This window comes from Berghia stephanieae, chromosome 4 (assembly GCF_034508935.2).
Source record: "Berghia stephanieae isolate SIO BIC M18660-M18661 chromosome 4, UCSD_Bste_1.3, whole genome shotgun sequence".
In the NCBI taxonomy this organism is placed as follows: Eukaryota; Metazoa; Mollusca; class Gastropoda; order Nudibranchia; family Aeolidiidae; genus Berghia; species Berghia stephanieae.
The window spans coordinates 80,682,217-80,704,872 of NC_088363.1; the positions used below are offsets into that span (position 1 = coordinate 80,682,217).

At 34.1% G+C, this 22,656-nt stretch overlaps 1 protein-coding gene across 50 annotated transcripts in view; it reads left to right on the forward strand.

The window, feature by feature from the left end:
• The window catches only part of LOC144971354 (uncharacterized), a 187,357-nt gene extending 168,280 nt beyond the window's left edge, over nt 1-19,077 (forward strand). For 33 of the 50 annotated variants that reach the window (XM_078912096.1, XM_078912107.1, XM_078912126.1 and 30 more), the window contains 3 exons: nt 15,334-15,533; nt 16,041-16,351; nt 16,846-19,077. In XM_078912096.1, coding sequence (XP_078768222.1) covers nt 15,334-15,533; nt 16,041-16,351; nt 16,846-17,137 — 803 coding nt within the window. In that variant the 3' untranslated portion in view covers nt 17,138-19,077. Of the gene's footprint in view, nt 1-2,227; nt 2,318-4,987; nt 5,078-15,333; nt 15,534-16,040; nt 16,352-16,845 lie in introns of all 50 variants that reach the window. The other 17 variants (XM_078912104.1, XM_078912110.1, XM_078912102.1 and 14 more) reach the window with 3 other exon arrangements.
• Nucleotides 19,078-22,656: the final 3,579 nt, after the last annotated feature.

The following is a 22,656-nucleotide window of genomic DNA, read 5'->3' on the forward strand; positions in this document are numbered from 1 at the left end:
CTCGAATACCTCAAGCTTGTTGTGTGACCTAAAAGCGTCATCAAGCTGCCAAAATATAAATAATCAATTCTTTTTTTTTTATTCTTCCATCCATTTTTTTAAAGAAACTTTTTTGTCTTGCATTTTATGAATGCATAAAATGTCTATTTTTTCCCCTCTTAAATTTAAGTGTGCTTGCCCTATCCTGCCACACGATGAAAAAAAACACTTTTAAAAATGTTGGCCTGAAAACTCGTCCTTCAAATATCAATCTATTAAAATGACTCTCGTATTTACAAAATTTCTCAAACGTGGAACTTTACGAAGTCCCAGGTTTGGGAGTTTTTTTCCCTTTTTTTTTCAAAATAAGAGTCATTTCAATTGATCGATATAATTTGAAGGACGATTTTTCTAGCCAAAATTTTTAATCCGTTTTTTTTCCAGCGTATGACAGTTTTGTTGTTATGGCTTTTCCCTATCTATTGCTGTTGTCTGGAGTTTATATCTCACTAGTTAATATAAAGATGTTGCATGCCTGGGTTGTTCCCAGATCGTATTTCCCCCGATTTGTTTTCAGCTGTCTCAACAGAATTCGTGTACTTTAATGTGATTACTTTTAAAAAGTCGATGTACATATATATACAGGTCCGATTACCGAACACGATTATGGGCTTGATTTAACATTGTTGAATTGGACAATATTTTACGTCTATTTGAGAGTATTTCCATTACAACAAGGAGCTCATAACAAGTTCGGCTTATCGAAACTGCAAATAAGTATACGTCGTCAAAAATTCATGGGATTTGTTTTTTATACCTCAAGATTAAATATTTGAAAATTCTAGTTCCTTTGAAAGTGTACAATTGTCATATGACGGTACTTTGCCATTATTTCATATGTCTAGTTTTATGTTATATTGTAACTTCTTTGACCAAAGCTATCACGAGTTATCGATTTGTTTTATTTTTTAAAAAGTATTTATAATATGAAGTAGCATTTAAACCATTGGACTGGTTCGTTTTTATTAAGAAACATAAAGAGATGTGGTTTGTGAGAAATCAGGAACTTTGTTGTAATATAGGACTGAATTTTACCTAATTTACAAGCTTAATTTTTTTTATTACCACAGCAAACAAATGTAACAAAAGGTGATAAGAAATTGCATAAAATAAGCTGCTGAGTTGTTGTCTTTTGTTTGGTACCAATAGGTGCTCTTATATTTTAATGAGGCTAAACGTATACAAGTTAGGTGTACAGTCGAAGAAAATGAGAACAAAACAAAAGGTGATCTGTAGCGCTAAGTTTAAATTGTAAAAGACGATGACTTAACTTAAATAGTATGTCCGTTTTGTTGACCTTTCCTTTTTAACGTTTCTTCTTGGAATCGTTTTTAAGTTGTTCTTTCAAGTTTTCCGTTTAGATTTATTTCACAACACTGATTTCGTTGTCCTGCAAAGTGCCTTTGATGATCAATTTCAAAATAATAAATGTCACAGCTTTTCCATTTCCACCAGAAATTAAGTCTGAATTCAAACTGTTTCGTTAAATGATAAGAAGACATTTCTGTCGTATTCTGAAAAATAAAAAACAAAAACAAAAAAATAATTTTAAAATTTTGGCCACAAATCTTGTATTTCAAATATCTATGGATTAAAATGACGCCCATCTTGGCAAATCTTTCAAACGTTGGACTTTACAAGTCCCATGTGTTTTTGTATTTTTTTGTTTTTTTTTTTAAATTGTTTTTTTTCCAAAATGAGTGTCCTTTCATCAATTGATATCTGAATGACGAGTTTTCTGGTCAAAATAAAGAATTGAACACGTTTGTATGAAAGGTACCAGACAAAGCAAGAAAGAAAAATACAAGAAATAAAAACATCCCCAAAAATCAGTCGAGCTCGACCTCGACTGATTTTTTGGGATAGTTTTTTTTTCTTGTATGTTTCTTTCTTGCTTTGTCTGGTACCTTTCATACAAACTTGTTCAGACTAAAATTTTGAATAGGTACGTATTTTATTATTCCCAGAGTAAGGTAGATTTCTACACTTAACTGCCAAAACAACGTCCAAAATCATTCCAAGAGTTTTGTCGTTTTCCTTGAAGAACTGTATGATCACCTGTTGACATTGTTTATTATAGGCACTGATAGCGATTTGCAATCAAAACATCCTTCTTATAAATAGTTTCGAGTGATGAAAACCGGTATATTAAAACTGATACGCCTGGATTTCATGTTTGTTGTTACAGGCTGCACTCAGAAATTCTCTCAACTGACCAGCCTCAAGCAGCACTACCGCACACACACAGGAGAAAAACCCTATGCTTGTACCTACACCGGTAAAGCTCTCACCTTTCTTCCTGTTCTTCGTCTTCTCCAGTCTCCATCTCCCATCTGCCCGTCAGTTTGTTTTTTTCAGCCATAGATCGTTGCTCGTTGCTGCTGCTGCTGTTTCTGCTATTCCTATGTGCGTTCAATCAATCAATCAATTCACTCATTCTATCACTCATTTACCATCGTAAATCATCACTTCAGTTTCATTTTGGAATCGTGCTATGGCTACTGGCAAATTCTCGTAGATATGATATTTTCCTAGAACGTTCTGTTTCGTTTTTCGTCCGTTTCAGTTTGGTTCTTCTATACATTTTTCATCTTGCATGCAACAATCAGTTACAACCAGTAGACGATTTTAGTTCCCATCGCTTCGTCATCGTTCTTGGTTTGCCAGCATTTTATGTATATTATGTCTAGTCTTTTGATTTGTTTTGTAGCACAGTTCAATATCATAGCATGGAATGGATCATATCGTTTACGCCAGGTGCTTAAACGACTTTAAATCAATTGTTTGTACAATAAAACTTATTTTTAAAATGAACAATAAACAATCAACCATGTTTATGTCTTGTTTTCGCAATCGACATGATATCCAGATCTCTGTGAAATTAAATTTGGGATTTTGAACTGCAGATGGACGAAGAATTTAAGATGACACAATTTGCACTGAGCGCTGATAGTTCCTTCTCCAAAGACAAAATACCTCGTTGGTCAGATGGGTTAAAATGCGTGGAAATACGATAAGACGGCATCAATTGTTAATGCTTAAGACATTTAGCTCTTGAATAATTTGTAAGGCCCTTGTGGACTGCGTGAGACATTTCGCTCTGTCGGCTTAATACTACAGTGAACAAGATACATTACAGTCAACGGGTCTTAGGGCTTTGAAAAAAGTACTTTACCGTGTATATACTGTGTATAATGTTGCTTTATATGAAACTATTCTCTCATGATTCAAATATCGACCGATTAAAAAGATCCTCATCTTGGAATAACACTAAACCCGGAATTTTAAAAGTCTTCCTGAAGTCCCAGGTTTGAGAGTTTTTGCCAAGATGAGGGTCATTTTCAATCCATCGATATTCGAAGGGCAAATATTTTGGCCAAAATTTTTAATGTTAGTTTTATTTGTTTCTATTTTCCCCCGAGTATGGCAGAAATCGTATGGCCCATGCGCAGTCGTGCATTGTGAAATTGTTATAATCTGTATAGTTAAATAGTCTGTTTATGTTAAACAATGTAGCTGTGGATAATTTGACTGTGATGTTATATTTCAACATGATATGGACTTTTAGATTGCAATGCGTGCCTCACATTCTTTTAAGTTTCAAAATATATTTGCCTTGCAGTTTATTTTAGATTATCTACTCTGGTTTATTCCATTTTTAAAGAAAAACTGTCTTTAAATAGTGAAAGCCATCCAGTATATAAAATACGATGTGTAATGTTTGACACATTCTACTGTGTGGTAACTCATATTTATTTATGGTTATAAGAATTTGTGGTTCTATGATGAGTTCAATGATATAAAATTTATAGGTCAAGTCATTCGATGCTATGTCGCATTCTGAAAAATACATATTTCATACTTTAGTCAGAAATCTCGTCTTTCAAAAATCGATCGATTAAAATGACTCTCATCTTGGCAACGACGACAACAACAACAACAACAGCAACAACAACAAAGCAACTGTCACTCCTGTGACTTTGCAGAGTCGTTTCCCATAGATGAGCCTCATTTGAATCGATCGAGGTTTGAACGATCCGTTTCCTGGCCAAAATTTCAAATACGTGTTTTTCCAAAGTGCGCATGTGCTTATGGGATCTTGAATTCGACGAATACATAAGAATACATAAAAATAGTTAATCAATACCAACTAAAGGAAACAGAATATTTACTGTAAACATAGAATCAAATGATATGAATTATTACCTATGCTATAAATAGCATTATTAATAGCGGGAGTTACCTAACATTAATGGTGGATATAAAATGTTGAAAAGAGAAAATATATATATGATATATCTCTTCTTTTTGTTTTGAATTTGACAAAACAAGCGTTTTGTTTGGGTTTTTAAAAAAATTATTTAAATGGACCACAGAGCTTTTTTTCTTTAATTTTTGTCCTTGTTTTTAAAATTCTTTCTATTCCAAAAAAATTTGTTTTTGTTTTGGCTCAGGGACAAAAATGCAAAATTTAATAACTGGAATGCTGAATTTGACGATAATCGTTGCATGTTAAAAATGTTGTATTTATTTATTATCAACGATTTCAAATTACAATTCCAAACAAAAAACAAATATAAAATAGAATAAAAGATAGATTTTTTTCAAAAGCTAAACAATACCGTAAGTTAAAATTCTGTAACGTTTAGCAAAGGTAGTTGGTTATCATTCCAAACGTAATGGTTTAACAACAAAATATCTGTCCCCAGTACCTCTTGCAACACAGTCAATGCTCCATAATAATGAGATATAGACAAATAACTCTATTTCCTCAGTCTAAGTAAATTGACGCAAATGTTAAAACAATGAATAAAATATTAATTTACAACTCAAGTTAGACATAGACTTTGCTCTGAGCGAGTCCAAGTTCCATATCCGAATCTAACCTTTCTGTCACTTTTTTCCTGTCCCATCCACCTCACGCCTGTCCTGCTGAGGCATTTTCTAGATTGTTCCATGAAATTCTCCCAACTCAGCCACCTGAAGCAACACTTCCGGTCGCACACAGGCGAGAAGCCATACTTGTGCGATCACCCCGGTACGTTTGTCTTGTCATAGTTCTCAACGTTGTGTGTAGAAAAAAATGGGAAATAAGATACCTGCGGAACAGTCAATTTAACATACATATCGTTTCGGAACAGTCAGTTTAACATACGCCCTATTTCGGAACAGACAAATTATAAAACACCTTGTTTCGGCACAGTCAATTTAACCGATTCCTTGATGCGACTTCAAATGCTCTTTTATTCCAAATCCTTGGTATCTTTCAGACTTTAGTCTACCTCCGTGCTGTAGACACGTCAGATCGCTACAGCTCTGCTGCATAATGACACACCGCCTTCTGGTTATCTGGTTCAGAAAACAGATCATCACCAATAATGTTTATGGTCAAAGTTTTTTTTTAAAAAAGCGTCTCGTACACACACACACACACACACACACACACACACACACACATCTTTTAGCGTCAACCAATTTTTTTGGTATGGTCTCCACCCCGTTTGTATGTTCCTGCTCAAGTTCTACCCTGGAAATCTCATTATTTCTTGCATACCAAGTACACGTCTTTATAAATCTCCTACGATGTTCTTGAGCTCAAATGTGGAAAATTTCTGGATCTGAATCAAATTCATATCAACTCACTCACTCAATCACTCACTCATTCATCTCTTGGCCTGCTGGCACTTATTGAGGAGATGCAAGGAATCTCCACATGGTCCCTTCAGCTGCTATTCTTGGGGCCACCTCAAGGGACAGACCTCTCTGCTTCAGGTCCCTCGCTTTGGTACGTCGCCAGGTCTCATGTCAAAGAGCTGCTTTATTTGGGATGATTTTTGGGGGATGTTTTTTTTTCTTTTTCTTGTATTTTGCTTTCTGCTTTGTTATGGCACTGTTTCATACACACTTTTTCATTTCTTTAATTGCTTTATGTCATGTGATGTATTTGAGATGAAAAGTTTTCAGTAATTTGTGAAAATGACTCCCAATGCCAATGATTCACAGAGTTGGTGGCCATACTATTATCGCGCAGGCGGAGGAATTCATCTACTCCTTTTGGTTCTTCGAACTTCTTTGAAGTTCATCATCAGAGAAGCGTTGTCGTTGTGTGTTCTCTGTGTCGACGTAGCTTATCAAGTATTCATCTTTTTTCCAATATACATCATCTGCTTCCAAAATCGAGTTGTCTTTAAAGGTCATACGCCTGGATCACGCGCTTTTTCAAGCCTACTTAGAGAGTACAAATTGATATACAGTTAGTCGAATGGTATCTTCTGGTCGACAAGTCCAATATAGACCCAGCATCAGATGGCCTTAGTTCCAGTATATTTGCTATTCCTGTGTGTTTATGTCATGATAATTTCCAACAGCAGGCAATTCGCTTAACAGATTCCCAAGAATTACTGTTTAAGGCCATTTGAAATAGATATGTGACCAACTCTTCTCGATGTGGTTATGAGACGGATAAAACTCAATTAATCAAACTCTTTTCCACGGATAAACTGCAAAATGAGTTGTTTTGTTGACTGTGGTGACTAACACCGTTGAAGTTGGACGAGTTTTCCTTCTCTATTGAACCATCTCCTCGTCTTCATCGTTGCGAAGAAAGAAATGAAATTCAAAAAATGGAAAATTCTCATCTTTTAAAAAAATTTACGACGGTTGTAAATCGTTTGAATTCACGAGGCGGGGCTTTCGTTATCCTGGCGATTAACAAAGAGTGTTTTGTCATTTTCATAATAATCTGTTTCCATCAAACTATTCACAGGAATCTCTTCACCAACCAATAAGAATAATCATAACACCGCCTTTATCCTGTGCCACGCGCTAAAGATAAAAATTTGCAATTGAAGCAGCGATCTATTTTTTTTTGGGGGGGGGGGGGGGTTTGGGTTTTTTTTTACCAGGCAATCAGCGTATAATATAATATTATAGTCTGCTACGGAATTCTAGTTTGCAAAGACAACTAAACTGCTGTTAACGAATTTTTCATTTTCTGCGTGTTTCATTTCAATAGTTAAACACCGACTTGATACCGTCACGGGAAGCTGGGTCACATCTAGAAGTCACGGGACTTCCTATAGTTGCTCTTGTTGTTTTCTACTTCAGTGCTGATGGTTTTCCTCGGATCCGCGGAAATCCGCGATTTTGGAGTCCAGAGGAGGAATTTCTCCTTTTAAAAATTACATTTTCTCGAAACAATGTGCGAGCAATGAGAGAGTTGATGTGTGGTGGAACACACAGGTGCAGTTTCCCACTGCCCAGAAGTTAGCTAGAGTATCAATGATAGTCCATCATCTCAATTGCTCTAAAAGTGGGGTTTAGTGCGGTAAAAATGGGGTTTAAAGGCAATCATTCAACATTTTCCTACTTTTCACTTTTTGTCACCATCAGCACTGCTACTTTCATTTCTAGCACTGTCTGCTGTCACAGTATATCCCATTCATCTCCTCCGCAAATTGCCGAAATTCTGAAGAGAGAACAAAAAGAAAAAACATTTTCAAAATTTTGACCAGAGAACTCGTCCTCCTTCAAATAACAATCAATTAAAATGACCCTCATCTTGGGAAAAAAAAAACGAACAAAAAAAAAAAAAAAAAAAAAAAAAAAAAACAACATAAAAACATTCAAACTTGGGAGTTCAAAGGGTTTCTATTTTATTTTTCTCCAAGATAAAAAAAAAAATCCCGAGCTTTTTTATAGAGCGATATAATCCAGTAAGCGTACTCAAAGAGCTTTACAAAGGGTCCCTGGCCAACAGCAACACGTAACAAGTAGGACAATTAGGGTCATTTTAATCGATCGATATTTAAAAGGCAAAGTTTTCTATAGTCAAAATTTTGAAAACGGTGTTTTAAATTTTTTTTTAATGAAAAAAAAAAAAAAAAAAATTGATGGCAGCATGGCCAATCTCTTTTACTTTTCTTTTGATATTTCAACGGGCGCAACTATCGCTGTCTGACTGTTACTGTTAATGGCAGATTGATATTATCTACCCTTTGAAAATAAATACACATAATATTTGCTTTCTGTTTTCGAATTCGATACGAAAGGTTAGAAAATCACCTGGCATCTTATTTCCCATTTTAATTTCCTCAATAACCAAACTCTAGTATTAGATTTATTTATATGTGACCCAGCGTCCTTGAACGGTATCATTTTGGAATGGGTTAACCCGATGGTGAAGTTTGGATTCACAAAAGACACCAAAAAAAAAAAAAAATTTAAAAAAAAAAATTAAAATAAATAAATAGATAAAATAAGAAAGAGAGACTTGGGTTAAAGTTCTCTCGTTATTTTAAAGAATTGTCTATAGAAGGAATGAAGTTAACGTCACTCAGCTCTTTGTTATTGTTTTTAGACCGCCATTTGGGTGATTAGTTCTCACTAAATTATATCCATGGTAAAGGTTACACATAATTTTGTGTGTTCAAAATATGTCACAACTGGCTGGCAGATGTATTGAATATATTCCCTAAACGCATAGCATGAATACGCGATATTAATCAAATGACACATTCCTAAGTGTACTTATTTGCTGGTCTGATAACCCAAATTGAAATGAGTTTTTAATTGATGTAATGGGAAAACTGCCAAACCAACGAAAAATATTGTCTATTACAACAAGGCGTTAAAGGATGCCCAACATTGCTTTCGGTAACCAGACCTACCGATACGCACACCTTGGCCGGGATGATTTTGATGCTAAGAATTAATGTTGTAGTCAAAGAAATGAGATTTGGTTTAATGTCTGATGCGATATTGGGAAAGAGTGGAGAGGTGGGGGGAGGGGTTGAGGTGATTTTTTGATAAGTGATAATCAAAAACTGCTCGTTTTAACTTTAACTCACTCACTCCTAGAGATTTTTGCTACTTTTAAAAATTGGAATAAATGTATTAAAAATGAGCATGTAAATAAATAGTTTTATTCAACTACCATTAACATGTAAAAACTAAAAAAAAAACATTAGCTTTGATACTACGTCCATAATTTGTTTCATAAAAATGTAATAAATAGGCATGGGGTAAAAATAACCCGGGTAAACTACGGATAAAGTCGGTGTTAGGGTTGAGTGAGTTAATTTCATAATAATAAATAATGTAGGCATCTGGTTCTCCCAGATATAATGCCGTTTGGAGACGATGGGTCACTTATTTTGTTAGATTATCATTGACGCGATCATTAGAGCTAGTGGTCGATATAACTCTTAGATTCAGAATATGTGACTCATACCGCTGAAACGGTAATAAGGCAGCAAAGTCCTAAAAGAAAAAGAAAGAGATAATAATTTCACTGAAAGAATTTGTTGGCAAATGCTGCATTGTGGTTAGTTAGCCCAACTGGCTTCCCTCTCCGGGAGGAAAGGGACTGAATGAACCTGACCCCCGCCGATCAGGTCATTTCGTTATGAGGAGCTTGATCTCTTCTGTTCTGTCGGAAGACAAAGCGACAATATTAATATCATGGTGAATACACAGTGCCATTTAAGCTGATTTTTATTGTTTTAATCTAGGTGAAAAAAAGAGACCCTGGCAATACTGTTTTTGATGGTTGAGTTGCATATATTGAATAAATACACTATATATATAGACATGCCTACTACTTCCAAAAAGTCGTAGAGTTACGGATTTTTTTGGCTTCAAGTTCAGAACTTTACGAGCATTTCTAAGTCATTAAAACATTGAAAATGAACGTTGATGCCAGGTTATATAATTTAGGGGATTTTGAAATGTTATTCAATCATCGGAAGGGTAATTTTTTTATTTATTTTTAAAATAAACTATAGGGAACGTGATGTTTGTTTCTTAAAAACTACGAGTTTTAAAATGTTCAAGCAGGCGGGTCGGTATATATATATATATAATATATATATATATATATATATATATATATATATATATATATATATATATATATATATATATATATATATATATATATATATATATAGTATGCAGATGACGTCACTCAGGCCTTTGTTATTGTTTTTGCCATCCGCGTTTGTGAGTTGTTCTCACTAAACTGTATTAACCAGACTATAAAAGTTCATGGTTACACAGAGTTTGTGTGTTGGTCCGTTATACTTCCGGATGGCAATGTTGTGAACTCCTTGGCCAAGCGCATTCTATCTATATATGTGTGTGTGTGTGTATATATATGTGTGTGTGTGTGTATGTATGTGTGTACCTCACTCATAACAATGCCTAACAATAAAGGAAAGCGCAAGTCAAAAATTCCAATAAGTCTTTAGATTTTATTTAAGATTTTATAAGACAAATAAATCTTATTTAATTTATGGTAAAAAAGCGCATTACAAGTGTGAAATTTCTATCTTTATTACAACAAGTATGGCGCGCAATAACTAAACCATTTTTTTGATGTTATGCATTTAACATCTACCGCCAGAGAAACAACATGCTAACACACACAACTATAGGTAACCTTCAACGTTTTAATTATGATTGATATATTTTATAAAAATAAAATTATGCCCTTCTGCAATGACATCATAAGACATCGTCGCCTATGCATTCCACGAAGGAATAATATAGATAATTCATTAAACAAGATGTCTGATATCAACAGGAAATACCCATGTTGTCCAAATGAGCAAAGTGGGGGTTAATAATCTTGCCCAAGGAAAAAATACAAAATTGCCTGAAGCGGGGCTCGAACACAGTGCAATTACTTAACCACTCGGCCACTTCACTCCCTTGATATATTATATATAAGTGGGAGCGAATTTACACAACGGGCCATCGAAAATCAATAACAAAAGGGCTGAGTGATGTCATCTTTATTTGTTTTGTAAAAAGTATTCCGGCAAAAAAAAACAAAAAAAAACAATATCTTGTCAGGTTATGGCGATATAATATTATTGGTTAGCGCTATAGTGATAGTTGTGCATTGGGTCATGTCAACACAGCATGTAGTTATTAGTGTGTAACCCACCAATGTGTTCATTACTCATACATGATACAGTTATGCCCACGAAAGAGAGGATGTGGTTGGGGGGGGGGGGGGGGGGGTTGCAGGTTGTTATAATTTATTTATTATTTTTTTTATTAATCGTCATATATAGATAGTATGCGCTTGGCTAAGAAACTCATAACATTGCCATCCGGAAGTATAACGGACCAACACACAAAACGGTGTGTATCCATGAACGTTTATAGTCAGGTTAATACAGTTTAGTGAGCATTACTCATAAACGCGGATGGCAAAAAAAAACAATAACAAAGACCTTAGTGACGTCATCTTCGAACTATCTATAGCTTGTCAATGTGTGGTTTTCTATCTATTCATCTTCTCTCTCTCTCTCTCTCTCTCTCTCTCTCTCTCTCTCTCTCTCTCTCTCCCCTCTCTCTCTCTCTCTCTCTCTCTCTCTTCTCTTTTCTATATATATATATATATATATATATATATATATTATATATTATTCTATATATATATATATATATATGTATATATATATATATATATATATATATATATATATGTCAATCTAACTAGCTAGCTATCTACCTATCTATCTATCTATTTATCTATCTAAATATTTTTCTTTTTTTTTTGGTCTGTTAGCCGGTTTTTCTACTCTTCTGTCTCTTAGTACGTATTCATGTATGTATGTATGTATGTATGTATGTATGTATGTATGTATGTATGTATGTATGTATGTATGTATGTGTCTCAACATTTGTGATAATAATACTGAACATGTCTTCTTGGTAACACACACACACACACAGAGACACACACACACAGAGAGAGAGAGAGAGAGAGAGAGAGAGAGAGGAGAGAGAGAGAGAGAGAGAGAGGGGGGGGGGGGGGAAAGGGGGTGTCGATTATAATATGCAGCGAAATAATGCTTAATATGAGAGTATACAATACTAGTGTTGTGTGTGTGTGGGGGGGGGGGGGGGGGGGAGGGAATAATGTGGTTACAATTTATGTAAAATACTCATCGATATTGTGATGTCACGTGATCGTTCTTGGGATAGAAAATAGAATCATTATGCGTGTCAACAGTATGACTGAATCACCATCCATTCTCGCTGAGGACACACCACGGTGTAAACAACACAGGTTCTGTTCTTCATAACAGCACTGGGGTCCCGAAAACGCATTTTTAATGAGTGACATGTTGTCTAATAACAGTATTAGCGAGTTAACGATGCCGTTCCCAACCTACAGCGAACGACGAGGAAGAACACGATGACCTGTCCAAAGACTCTAAGGACAGATATCCGTTTTCTTTCATTCGTTATAAGTTGGGAACATAATCGTTAACTTACTACTGTGAAAGAAGGAACGAACTGTAGAAAATATAATAATTTATACCCACTTTTCTACCGTAATCTGAGGAAAAAAACATATTTAAAAATTTGGCCAGAAAACTCGTCCTTCAAATATCGATTGATTTAAATGACTCTCATCTTGGCAAAAACTCTCAAACCCGGGACTTCACGGAAGTCCCGGGTTTGAGAGTTTTTTGCCAAGATGAGAGTCATTTAAATCAATCGATATTTGAAGGACGAGTTTTCTGGCCAAATTTTTAAATATGGGTTTTTCCTCCCAGAGTAAGGCAGTAATAGTATGACACATGAGGTTTATATATACGTGTTTTCTTTTCGTTATGATGGAAAGAAAATTGCAATTTTTTACATTGCCACTAGTTCAAATTTCGGTTTTCTTTTTTTTAAAATTTGATATTATTTTTTTTTTTTTTTGGTTGACGAGACCTCTTTGATCAATCAGAAGAATTTCGGGTTGAAAGGTCTGTTCGACCTGGCGGAATTCATTCCATTCCCTTAGGCCTTGTGTCTCTAATGCACTTAATTTAATAATTTCATAATTTGAAAGAAAAAATTAACATACCGTGATTGATGTTTGAAAAAAAAAAATGAAAATAAGTAAAACACGCTAACTTCCTTTATAAGCAATGACCTTCTCTCCACCGCCCACACTCTTCCATCTTCCATCCCCTCTCGTCAACCCCCCCCCCCCCCCTTCCTCTTCACACTTACCCACCCTCCGACACTTCTTGACACAAGATATTTCCAACCCACATAATATCTATTAGATCTATAGGGAATGAGATTAGCGGAAGAGTAGCGTCCCTTGATTGGACGTCACCCATAGTCTGTGACGTCACCGGCGGAAAAGTTATTAGAGAGAGAACGTCATGTTGGTTGTGCGCATGCGTCTCTCGTCCTCGCAGAAAAGTTATTAGAGAGAGAACGTCATGTTGGCTGTGCGCATGCGTCTCTCGTCCTCGCATCCGGGTGACGTCACAGACTATGGGTGACGTCCAATCAAGGGACGCTACTTTTCTGCTAATCTCATTCCCTATTGATTTTTACCTCCGTAATCTGACAATGTCTAGATTTTTAGCTGAACCCCCCCCCCCCCCCCCCACACAAACACACACGCACTTCCCAACCCCCACTCCAGTTCTGGGTCTGTTATTTATGACGGAAAGCACTTTTGCGGTTGACTAGCGTCCTATCTAAAGGATAACAAGCAGTTGAAAACACGTACACTCAACATGTTGAAATTATAGCAAATGAACAACATAAATAATTTTGAATCCCTTTTTATTACTTTTAAAAAAAGGATATGAATTGATATTATTATTCACTCTCTGTGAGTTTGATATAAGTTCCCAATTCAGACCTCTCTGATATATCTGAACAAGTGTGTAGAAAAGGTGTCAGACAAAGCAAGAAAGAAAAATACAAGAAAAAACCATCCCCAAAAAACAGTCGACCTCGACTGGGGATCGAACCTCAGACCTGATTACGCGGTAATGTTTTTTTTTTTTTTTCCTTGTATTTTTCTTTCTTGCTTTGTCTGACACCTTTCATACACACTTGTTCAAATCTTTATCTTACACCGGTGCCTGCTCTTTAATTTCATAATTTAACATTTTAATAATACCTGGGTTTGATAATGTTAACTTTTATAATATATGTTAAGATACGTTACAAGTTTTCTTTGATGCCCATGCTGTGTTCTATATTATTATTATTATTATTATTATTATTATTATTATTATTATTATTATTATTATTATTATTATTTATTATTATTATTATTATTATTATTATTATTATTATTATTCAAGATGAATCAAGGAAACCAATTGCAATGGCTTCCATAGATAAGACAAATTTCAAATGCCATCACCAATGTTACGATGTTACATAATGATCATTATTAGCAATGCTTTATTTTTAATTTTGCTTTGCTTTTTTCTCTCGTTTTTAAAAAACTCACTCAGTCACTGATATTTTTTAACGATATCATATTATTTATATAATCCACGTCATTACTAACCCCCTGCTTGCTTGCTTGTTTGCAACTATCCCTGGCATATATCATTTTTTTTTTCCAAAATAAATAAATTATTTTTATTTCGATTTTATTATTGTTGCTTACACTTGCTGGTGTATTAGTCATTAATATATTTATATTTATGTTTGATGCATTGGTCGTGCTATGACTTTGGCTTCATTGCATGATTCTGATTACGGTGTCGTATTGACTCAGTCTATCATTTCTTCAGTACTGTATTTTTTCTTTCTTATGGCTTTTTGGAATCATTGATTGCACTCTTAACTTGAGTATTTTAAATAAAGTTTCTATTGATACCAATTTCATTATTTAGAGATGAATCTAATCAGCAAAACATGTAGCTACTAATGGGGTGCAAAGCTTTTTGTGTGCATGATATACGAACATATTTTGATCTATAACAAGATTTGATAAACAACTAGTTACCTAAAGTGAAACGAACATCGCTACAATTTTTTTTCTTCTGATACGTTTACCAGACGTTTTCGGCACTAAAATAATCTAAATAAAACTCTTCTACAAAAGTAACAAATCAAAAGTTTGGCTTTTATGCACTTGGAACGTATTTGCTACATTTTTCTTTTATTAATTAAGCATAAAGTCAAAATCTTAAGTTTGTACATTCTACAACCATTTCATGACTTGATGTCAAAATCACGCCAAAGAATGTACAAACTTACACCGAATAAAGCCAAACTCGATATTATGCACCTTCTTTTACCCCTTTTTTTTGGGGGGAGGGGGGGAAGGGGGGGGTTGCTATCTATTTCATTTCTGTTATTTATATACATGATAACCTCTCCTGGGCTAAATTCTAATTCTATAATATTCTACATTTTTAATAAGTTATATAATATAATGTACAATACAATATTATGTACATGTTTAAAACTAAATTAATTACCCCCCTTTGTTTACCCTCCATGTCACGTGTCCAGGTTGCGGCAAGGCGTTCTCACAGCTGTCTAATTTGCAGTCTCACTCACGCTCACACATGACAGACAAACCGTTCCGATGCAACTCTTGCTACAAGTGCTATGCTGACGAACACTCGTTAAGGGAGCACATCCCGAAACACTCGGAGACAAAACACCTGAAGACTCACATTTGTCAGATTTGCGGCAAGTCTTACACACAAGTGAGTAGTCCCAACTCCTCTCTTCTAAGCATTCATTATTTCATCTTTACTTAATTCTCCAAATTCTCCTCCTCCTCCTCCTCCTCCTCCTCCTCCTCCTCCTCCTTCTTCTTCTTCTTCTTCTTCTTCTTCTTCTTCTTCTTCTTCTTCTTCTTCTTCTCCCTATGTATAGATAGTATGCGCTTGGCTAAGAAGCTCACAGCATTGCCATCCGGAAGTATAACGGACCAACACACAAATCTATGTGTAACCTTGAACGTTTATAGTCTGTTTAATAAAGTTTAGTGTGAATTACTCATAATAACAAAGACCTGGGTGACGTCAACTTCATACTATCTATATAATATAACCAATGTACTGTGCCTTTATTTTAAATAGTTATACATAGTTACAATTTCACTCCCCGCCCCATTCTAGAATGAGAGCGAGCACGACTAAAGTACTAATCACATTCACATGACTTTAAGTACCATCATTCCATTTCTCAATTAATTGTCTCCATTTCAGGAAACTTACCTAACACGGCATATGGCCAAACACAGCCAGGAGAATATGCCAAAAATGTTACCACGGCCTATCAAACAGGAGCCAATGGATTTGGTGGACCGGGCTGATTTCATCGGAGCCTCTCGGCTCCCAGGCCCGGAAAGGTCAATGACTCCGTCAGACCTAAGCATCCAGACAAGCGCAAGTCCAGCTTGCAGCAGGGGCGGCAGCACCAGCAGTGTTGGAGGACCCGCGCCGTCGTCCGCCTTCATGCCATTGTCTCCTTTTGGAGCCAACACTGTCAGCTCTTCCTCTGCCCCATACCACTACAGGTAAGTGTTTTATATATATGGATATATATATATATTATATATATATATATATATATATATATATATATATTATATATATATATATCTTATGCGTGCACAGCCACTATAAGAAAGAGAAGAATCTGTTGTTTTTTTCTTCTTTTATTTATTTACTTCTTTAATTAATTTTTCATTCTCTCACAACTTTGATGTCACAGCCCACCTTGACTTAGAGAGAAATTTATGATACTCAAATTATGCACTGCAAAAAGACGATGCACATTGAAACTTTTTGTAACAGAATATAAATGTATTTATTGTCCATCCTCAGCCCACGTTTAAGCCACAACAGCCTGGGTTCCCCTCTCCCGCACATCTCCTCTTTTGTTACATAATAGAAATGCATTTATTGTCCATTCTCAGCCCTGGTTTAAGCCACAACAGCCTGGGTTCCCCTCTCCCACACATCTCCTCTTTTGTTACATAATAGAAATGCATTTATTGTCCATTCTCAGCCCTGGTTTAAGCCACAACAGCCTGGGTTCCCCTCTCCCACACATCTCCTCGATGGCATCCCCTCGATACTTCCCCTACGACCCCATCGGCTTTGGGCGCAAAGCCGGTGATGCCCCAGACCGCAGCAGTCTCAACATGGCGGCTGCAGGCGTACAGCGAGAGTCGATGATCGCCAACTCGCTGTTGAGCCTACAACACATCAAGAACTACGCCTCCCAGCAGATGCCCAGCTTCACGCCTACCCCGACACCTGGATCTCGTCTAGCCTGGCCTTCGCTGGATATGGACTGAAATTACTTTAGTAACTAGTGATTAATTAATTTATAATTTATTGCTATGATGAGTCGAACTCAGACCTGCCGACTACGAGGAAAAATTCGTAAAAATACGAGCTTTTGACTTCAACAGCTGAAATAAATAAATATTTTTGATTCAATACAATGTGTTAAAAAGAAAACGTTGCCGCCACAAAGCATCTATTCAGGGTTTTGAAGGCAGATTTAATACTGATAAGGGTAAAATATTGATTTGTAAAATTAATTATAGTATCTTCTATTTCTTTCCTCTGAAAACTGCGAATTTTTAACATTTCAAGTCGGTAGGTCTGGTCGAACGGTTAATTTGGAGGAGAACAGGAGAAAACTGAATACATAGTGAAAGGTGCAAGATGTTTGGCCGCCCGCCATCTTTATTATGCACAAAAAAACCAAAGCTTTAAATTAGAGCATCTAATTTAACCAATTAACTACCGCACACTGGAAAAGAAAAAAACACAAAAAAATCGTATTTAAAATAAATGTGGTCAGAAAACTCGTATTCTTTCAAATATCGATCGATTTAAAGCAAGGACCCTCATCTTGACAAAAACTCTCAAAGTTGGGACTTCGTGTTTTACCAAGATGAGGGTCGTTTAAATCGATCGATACTTGAAAGGTGGAAAGTGAGTTTTCTGGCCAAATTTTAAAATACGTGTTTTTTTTTTTTGGTTTCCAGTGTGCGGTAGTTAACTGATTAAAGATATGTGAGAGTTCTTGACATATAATATTTGTTCGATTGAGTATTGGTTTTTGTACATCATCACGAGGCTCTTGATTCGTGGGATTGGTTAATATCCCATTTGCCTACTTTCTCCTGTCAATGTAACGCTTCTGAAATTTAAAAGTTGACTGAATAAATGCAAACACAACAGTATAAAGATGTTAAACCAAAAGGTTGCGTTCAAAACCAATAAATCAATATCAAATTTCATTTAAAAAGATAATTAATTACGTGTGTCCTAGTGGCAATGTCACAAATTTATACAGGCTATTTGTAGAGCTAAAAACAAAGTTAAGTCAGCTTTTTCCACTCGTAATTTATGCATTTCTTAAAATGTTTTGACAATGTCAAACCAAGATTTGAGGAATTTGCAACACCTCTTTATAAAAAAAAAAACAAAACAAAACAATCTATTCCTTTTTTATTATAAGATATAGAATTCAGTTGTAGAATCTAACGTAATTCTGAAGTTGCAAAAAAAACAAACAAACGGCAACTCGAAAGTGATTTAGAAATTCATTCGATGTTAAAAGCAAGTTTTTAGGAAAAAAATTCCAGTAAGATTTAATACTAGTTCTACAGTACTTCTATCCAAGTCCACTGAAGACCAAGGCGGATGTCAATTCATCGACATCTTCAGAGTCCTGTAACATCCTTACAATGTTTTGAATCAAGTATGAAAATGATTCTAATTGCTTTCACTATGAAATGAAATGAAATAAGTACATTCATTATAAACTATACCATCTTCCATTTGACATAATGCAATGCACAAACCGACAGGACTTCAGATGCATCTAAGAACGTATAGTTAAATATAATTTTAATTTAAGTATTTCAAAATGTAACAAAATGGGTAGATATTTTTGGACTGACTGGTGAAATACTTCTGACTGTTTTTCCATCTAATTTTCAGTTTACTTTATATAATATTAACTTTACTCCTCTATCACAATATTTCATCAAACAAAATCGTTGAATGATTTTGACAAAATATGAAATAATTCCCCGAAATTAATAAAGAAAGAGTGTTGACATATAAGTATAAGTGGACCTACAAAAAAGGTAGGAAGAAATTTTGAGAGATTAAGCCATATTTTACCCACAAACTTGATTAGATAGATAATATAGGCCTAAATCTCTTGACCAATATACGTAGCAAGCATGAACTGAAGGAATAGAAAAATGAAAAATGAAACACTCTGTTTCAATCCCTCCTCTTTTTTTTCTGAGAAAATTTAGTTTTAAAGTCAAAATAAATAGAATAAGAAAAAGTTAGTTTGAAGATAAATTCAAAATAAGTTAAGCACGAATTCTATTTTAAGCAACAATTTTTGCATCGACGTATTACCGTTTTGAAATGATGAGTCACAAATTTTCCGCTCTGTTCTGCCCAAGTGATACGACTTTCTAGTAGTTTTACCGACTCGTCATTCAAATCCCATCTCACAACTTTTTTTTTCCAAACTCATCTGATACAATATATCTGTAAGGAGTGATTAGACAGATTTCAAAAAGCGTAAAGAGTAATTAGACAGATTTCAATTCAAAAAGTGTAAGGAGTGATTAGACAGATTTCAAAAATCGTAAAGAGTGATTAGACAGATTTCAATTTAAAAAAAAGTGTAAGGAGTGATTAGACAGATTTCAAAAATCGTAAAGAGTGATTAGACAGATTTTAATTCAAAAGGTGTAAGGAGTGATTAGACAGATTTCAATTCAAAAAGTGTAAGAAATGATTAGACAGATTTCAATTTTTAAAAAGTGTAAGGCGTGATTAGACAGATTTCAATTCAAAAGGTGTAAGGAGTGATTTGACAGATTTCAATTCAAAAAGTGTAAGAAGTGATTAGACAGATTTCCAAAAAAAGTTATGACATATCAGTTAAATTAAAGTCGAATTCCAGACCTGCTGATTAATACAGAAATGTCTTACTTGTCACGAGATTTCATTATCTGTCTAACTTTAGTGTTTAAAAAAAGTAATTGTCGTTTATTAAAATTACAAATCCCTAACATAATTGATGAAAGTGATCCCTTTTTGAACAAAAACCCAAACAAAAACGTTGAAAAAGTGTGGATGAGAATGATAAAATATAAAGTGGTGCACAAGCCACGAATTTAGCCATTGGTAAAAGGAAGGTAAAGAGAAAAGAATCTTTTCTCAATCTTATTTTGTTCATTCTTAGCAATAGAGGCTATTCTTATGCAAAACTTGAAAAACAAATCGGCGTCTGATGTTGATATTTTGTCATTTGATGTTTGTTTCAAATGCTAGTAACATAATTTGTTGTTAAAAAATTGAAAGTTGACTCAAATCAGGCGATATGTTATCCAATGCTGCTTTTATGTGTTCGTGTATAATAGAATGGAGAACTTGCAAAACATCAATGAAATATAATCTAGTTTTGGATTTAAGTAATTTTTACAACAGAAGGTTGTACATAATAATAATACTGGTGGTGATCATGATGTCTTTGGTAATGATGATGACGACGAAGATGATGATGATGATGATACCAATATGCTATAGACCTTTTCATGCGGATTTCACCTTTAAACATATTCAGCTTCTTTTTTTTTTTTAAATTATGTTCAATTTTTAAAATATGATTTTCATTATTTACTTTCATTCATATTTTTATTTATATTTTGGCGATATGAAATTGAATTTGGTAGTCAGTTCAATTTCAACATCATGAATAGAAGTATGTAAAAATACAACACATTTCCTGACGTCATAGAAGTAAAAACAAAAAAAAACTCTGACATTCATATTTTGATATAATATTAAAACTAACACCATCGATGTTTTACGATGAGCAAACAAACTTGATGGGGAAACGTTAGTCGTGCCCATCAAATAAATAAAGAAATAAGTAAATAAAAAGAAACGTATTAAAGAATGTAGTAGAAGTTGAAAGGTCATAGCCGGATGAAAAGGTTTATATCGCTTGCTCAATGAGCAAAGGCTTGGAGATATTTTTTGGTCTTTCAACAAATCCTACAGGAGAAGGATTGGAAAAACTACACCAACCATTTACCTTGTTTTGTTTTGTTCCGTTCATAATTTTAAAATTTTAATTAAATTAAAACTTTTGAATGATCATAACAGAAATATCACAACGGAGAAACTAATTTTTTTGTTTTTTTTTGTTTTGTTTTAATGCTGATGATATTTGTAGTCAATATTACAATTATTATATTGTAATTATAATTAAGACTTTTACAGTACTAAATGTATTATAAGGAGAAGAACGACACCAAACCTATTTTTGTACATTTTTAGAAATACACACAGCGATGCATTTCGATGTTATGTTTTTTAAAACTCCTTTACACCAATGTTAAAAACCAAATAATCAACTTTTTTCCAAATAACTTTTTTTGGGGGAACATTTCGATTGGAGTGATAATTATTATAAATGTTAAAGAATATAATTCATTCATTTACGATTCGAATTACCACATGATTTTCTTCTTTTTTTTATTTACCATTTTTCTTCTGTTTTGTTTTTTTTTTTTTAATTCAAGAAAAAACCAATCCCAACCTTCCAGGTTTACTGTTTAAAAACGAAAAACAATAAGAGAAAATATCAACAATCTGAGACATTACTGTTTTTTTTTTTTTTTAAATTGCCATTTTATATTGGTAATGTTAAATGGTTTTCTGTTATTATTTCAAACATACATTAGAAATGTCCAGAAATATTTTGGTAATTTCTAACTAAGCAAAATAAGATTATGATGAGATTATAATTTCCTAAAGACGTTTGTATGCTTGTCGAGTTCGAATCTTGATATTATACAGTTCTGATATTTAAAAAAACAATCGCAATTTCGCAGGCGATTGTAAAAGTAGCTTTTGTTTATTGCTTTAGTCGAATGTTCTATCTAGTGAGGAAGTGAATCATCTACAAAAACCTCTTCTTTTTCTAAACAGGAAAAAAATTGCCTTTAAAGTCACTTACTATATTTTATTATACCTTTTACCATTTGATTTATTTATACTTCTGTTTATTTTATTATTATTATGTTGTTTTTTTTCTTTCACCAAAACCCCAACACGTTCTTCAACTGATCTCATTGACTTGACAATAAAATGAAAGCTATAGTGAATCGAAAATATATAGATAAAAACGACAGGATGGTTTCAAAAGTGAACATAAGGTTAGATTATACGCTTATGCTTAAATATTCAACCCCAAAATATTGGTATCAAGTATACAAGACATTTGAACGTCTTTAAAAATGCCAAGTTATGATATCTCTCAATTTAAGAGATTGTCAATTTTTTAAACATGAATTAGAGGATCTAAGGGCAATATATATATTTATACATTTCAAGTATAATTATGATTATTTAACTTCTACAACATTGTTTCAAGCGTTAGCTCTCATCAGGAAGTGGAAGTGATATAATATATTCTCTTATAGTTTCTTAGATTATGTTCATGCACTGATTTTGAGAAGGAAAAATTGTCCTTTTGAATTGTATTATGGGATTATGAATGTTAACCTTGGTAAACATTATTTAGAAGGAATGTGTTAATACTAATACACATAAACATATAGATACAGCCTACAGATAACAACGATGGTGTCGATCAGTTTGTTTGTTTTTCTTTGAAATGTGTGCATTTTATTTTTGTTATTGAAATCTTGAGTGACCCCCAACTTATTCAGGTTACCATCTGTACCGATTTGAAATTAGTTGATGTGTTTTGCCCCGTGTGTGAAAGAATTCAGGCCCGTGCTCTATTTCTTCGTCG